This window comes from Pelobates fuscus, chromosome 2 (genome assembly GCF_036172605.1).
Source record: "Pelobates fuscus isolate aPelFus1 chromosome 2, aPelFus1.pri, whole genome shotgun sequence".
Classification (NCBI taxonomy): domain Eukaryota; kingdom Metazoa; phylum Chordata; class Amphibia; order Anura; family Pelobatidae; genus Pelobates; species Pelobates fuscus.
This window is the reverse complement of record NC_086318.1, coordinates 26,273,142-26,277,000: the sequence shown is the minus strand read 5'-3', so window position 1 is coordinate 26,277,000 and position 3,859 is coordinate 26,273,142. Positions and strand designations below refer to the sequence as shown.

Here is a 3,859-nt window from a genome sequence, read left to right as displayed (position 1 = left end):
GTGTATCTAGGTCCAGTGACTTGTGATAACAACGTAAATCTAGAAATTTTACATAATCATCTGTCCAGTACAAGTAGTGAAAATAGGAAACTCAACTGGAAAAGACACCAATAATACAGGGAAATCCTTGAATCATGATTTCTCTTATAAAAAGGCTCTTCTTGTCTGGACAGACAAACTTCTCTGGAAACAGATCAGAAGACACCAGATAGACAAGAATGGCTTTTAGAAGACTTACGTACTTATTGCTGGTAAGTAATGTCATAAACACTTCATTCACAATATTATCTATTGTTGCATTAGTGCATTGTTTAGCATATAGTGATTTTTTTTGTATTTTTTATAGACTGTTTTGATTAATTTTTTGATGAAAGTAATACATTTAACATTTAGAATCAGTTTAGCTGTAAACTATATGGAACAGTAGGTGATATTACATGCTTCTCTTTAAAGAACGTTATAATTCTGGATTTCTAAACTGTAGCTGGGAAAACCGGTGATTTATTATCATAAAGATGAACCAACTGATGGCCTCTTAGGATTGAGAGAGCAGCTTCTTTCGAGTGTAATGTTTGTAGTGTTAGAACTGTATTGTTCTATTTGAATGCATTTCAAAGATGATGCTATGAAAATACAAAATAAAAAAATTAATAAAAAGAGTTAAAAGATACTTAGATTTTAAATTCTTGCATTCCCCGTAAATCCTTTGCAATGGAATAGAGTTTGTAACATAACTATTCACACTGTACTGAAGCCCCAGATTTTTCAGCAAACAGTCTTCCTGAACAGATATTCTCTAGACTAAGGGGTTTCCAGAACTACGATAGCATTTTTTACGAATATATATTAATACACATATTAACCATAATAGAGATTTTTTTTTAAAGTGTTTTTCTTCATAAGATTTAGGATAAAAATAAAAAAGTTAAAGAGTTCGCAATATCCCCAAAAAAGGAATAAAAAGTTCCCATGTTCATTCATGTTTTTTTTTTTTTGTTTTTTTTTGTTTTTGGTTTTTCATTCCTTTTTTTCCCCAAAACATTTTATATCATTTGTTTACTTAATATAAATATCTAAAATGTATTGAAAACATCAAATGCTATAGACAGCCTTCAAAAAGTTCCAACACAAACCCTGGTTACAGACCCAATATCTTTCCAAATTAATTATAGATTCAGGTTTATTCAAGAAAACCTTTCAAGTTTATAACTTTCATGTAAATAGTGTATTGCCTAAATTCAAATGATTTGAGGGTTTTATTTTTGTAATTGTTAGAGTTTTTTTAAGAAGAATTTTTCATTATATGACATTACATTAAAATATCACGTTTCAAACTGGTTTATTTTCATGGTTTGTACAGTGTGCCGGTGGACTTATGGTTAAAGGTTATAGGTTATAGATTTTTTCATTGTACCTGTCTACACATTGTACTGCAGTTTAGGAGCAGAGATAAGAGCAGTTAAGACATGCATCACAGATATGACTTTATTGTATGCAAAGAAAAAATAGAATGTTTGTTGTGATTCTATATTTTTAACCTATTCATGTAATATATTCACATATTGCGAGCTGAATTGTTGTCTTATATTTCAGGCATCTGTTCTAATGGGATTTTCTACATCGGCCTTTCTGCCACAAGAGTACTTAGCAGAGAATGTGGAGAAAGAATTCTCATCGTATTCTGAGAGCCGGTGTCCTGGGAGAAGACTCAGACGGCCGCCCCATAGAATAAATCTCGATATAAGTGCCGTTGACGCTACATCTATGGACGACCTGTCAGAGATTATGGACATTCAGAGTCGGTCTCTTGCTCCCTGGGATTTCAGGTAGGTCATCGTTGCTGAGTCCATAAGCATTTATAATTTTGTATGAGTTCAGAAAAGGAAATTACAACAGCAGTTAATAAATTAAACTATTTGTCAATATCTTCTAAATCTGTGTTTCTATTAATTGTACTTGAATGGCTTTCTTATTGTACAGCACTGCGTAGTATTTTGGCACTTTATAAATGATAACTGTCAATCAACCACCTAAGCATTTATACATATTATTGCCCAGAACGTGTTCATTTTTTATTGTTATAAGATTTTTATGAAATGTTATAATCGGAACTCTGGTATCCTGAATAGGACTTGTCTTTTATTTTGTTACAGCTTACCTGTGTTCAGTTATTGCTAAAGTGTCATATCCCTGGAAGTTATCACATTAAATCTGACTCTTTCTATAAATCAGTAATATGCCTCCCTACCTGTGTTTCCATTTCCCGGAAACATTTCTTGAGATATAATGTGTGTACAGATTGAAGTATCTCTCCACTCTAGCACCCATTCACCTTAGGAAGGGGGTGCAATTTTAATATAACTGTGAGCCTGCTTGTCAGCACTTGTTGAAATTAATAATATTAATAATACTTAGATGTTAAATTCTCTTTGAATTCCAACAGTTCTAGCCTTAGTAAATAACCCTGTTAGTTACACAGTTCTCCAACGTGTGTACAGCAGCAGAAACCTACAATAAACATAGACATGAATTAGCAGGTAGCATTTAAGGAAGTACCTGGACCTCCTGGTTTGGCATCTTAAATGGATTAACCTTTTCGAGTCTGCAAAGTGTAGTACCAATTTTCCCAAATACAACAATATCATTGATCATTTAGGAGAGGAATGCTAGAATTCACATTTTACACACAGTATATAATAAAAGCTCTTAACCTGCATGCACCCTGATTTTATTGAAGTAACTGAATGAGGTATATGATTTTTAAGATAATTTTCTGGATAATTTTCTCATTTAGCAGTAGAAGCTATGTCCAAATCCTTGGTATTTTATTGTTATAAAGTCTTAATATACTGTATTTTAAATTTTTTCTTACAGTCTTGACATGGACCCCAACAGATACCCAATGGTCATCTCTGAAGCCAACTGTCTCAGTTCTGTCTGTACAGATTCCAGTTGGAATGAAAACCCTGAGCTAATATCACTTCCTATCCAGCAGGATATCATGGTTCTCACCCGGGAACAGAAAGACTGTGACTATGTGTACAAACTGGAGTCAAAACGGGTTACTGTTGGCTGTACATGCGTCTGGCCCAATGAATTTGAAGTCAATCCAATGGAAGAATTTGACATCTATCTAGATTAATCTCTGTAACAGAAGGAAACAAATAAACTAGTTGCATTTGTGTAAAACATATGGATTTTATTTAAATATTTTTCATGTCATTATTTATTAATTTTAATATTTATTTAAATAAAAAACCAGCAGAAAAGCTTAATGGATAATACATCATTTACTTTCTTCATTCATTATAAGTACAATAATTTTCATTTTTCATTTCAACTGATACTCAGTGTGCTCAATACCATGATAATAAAACTTACCAGGAAAGGTTAAAGGATCTTAACATGTATAGCTTGGAGGAAAGACGAGACAGGGGGGATATGATAGAAACATTTAAATACATAAAGGGAATCAACACAGTAAAGGAGGAGACTATATTTAAAAGCAGATAAACTACCACAACAAGAGGACATAGTCTTAAATTAGAGGGACAAAGGTTTAAAAATAATATCAGGAAGTATTACTTTACTGAGAGGGTAGTGGACGCACGGAGTAGCCTTCCAGCTGAAGTGGTAGAGGTTAACACAGTGAAAGAGTTTAAGCATGCGTGGGATAGGCATAAGGCTATCCTAACTATAAGATAAGGCCAGAGACTAATGGAAGTATTTAGAAAACTGGGCAGACTAGATGGGCCGAATGGTTCTTATCTGCCGTCACATTCTATGTTTCTATGTTTCTATGTTTCTATGTTTCTATGATATATGAATTAAATAAAATTTGGTACTTAAGTTGATTCCG

The 3,859-nt window shown here is 33.0% G+C and overlaps 1 protein-coding gene across 1 annotated transcript; it reads left to right on the top strand.

The window, feature by feature from the left end:
* Positions 1 to 218: 218 nt before the first annotated feature.
* LOC134586105 (interleukin-17F-like) lies at positions 219 to 3,142 on the top strand. The gene is made up of 3 exons (XM_063441615.1): positions 219 to 251; positions 1,594 to 1,826; positions 2,875 to 3,142. The coding sequence occupies exons 1-3, from the start codon at positions 219 to 221 to the stop codon at positions 3,140 to 3,142; spliced, it is 534 nt and encodes a 177-aa protein (XP_063297685.1).
* Positions 3,143 to 3,859: the final 717 nt, after the last annotated feature.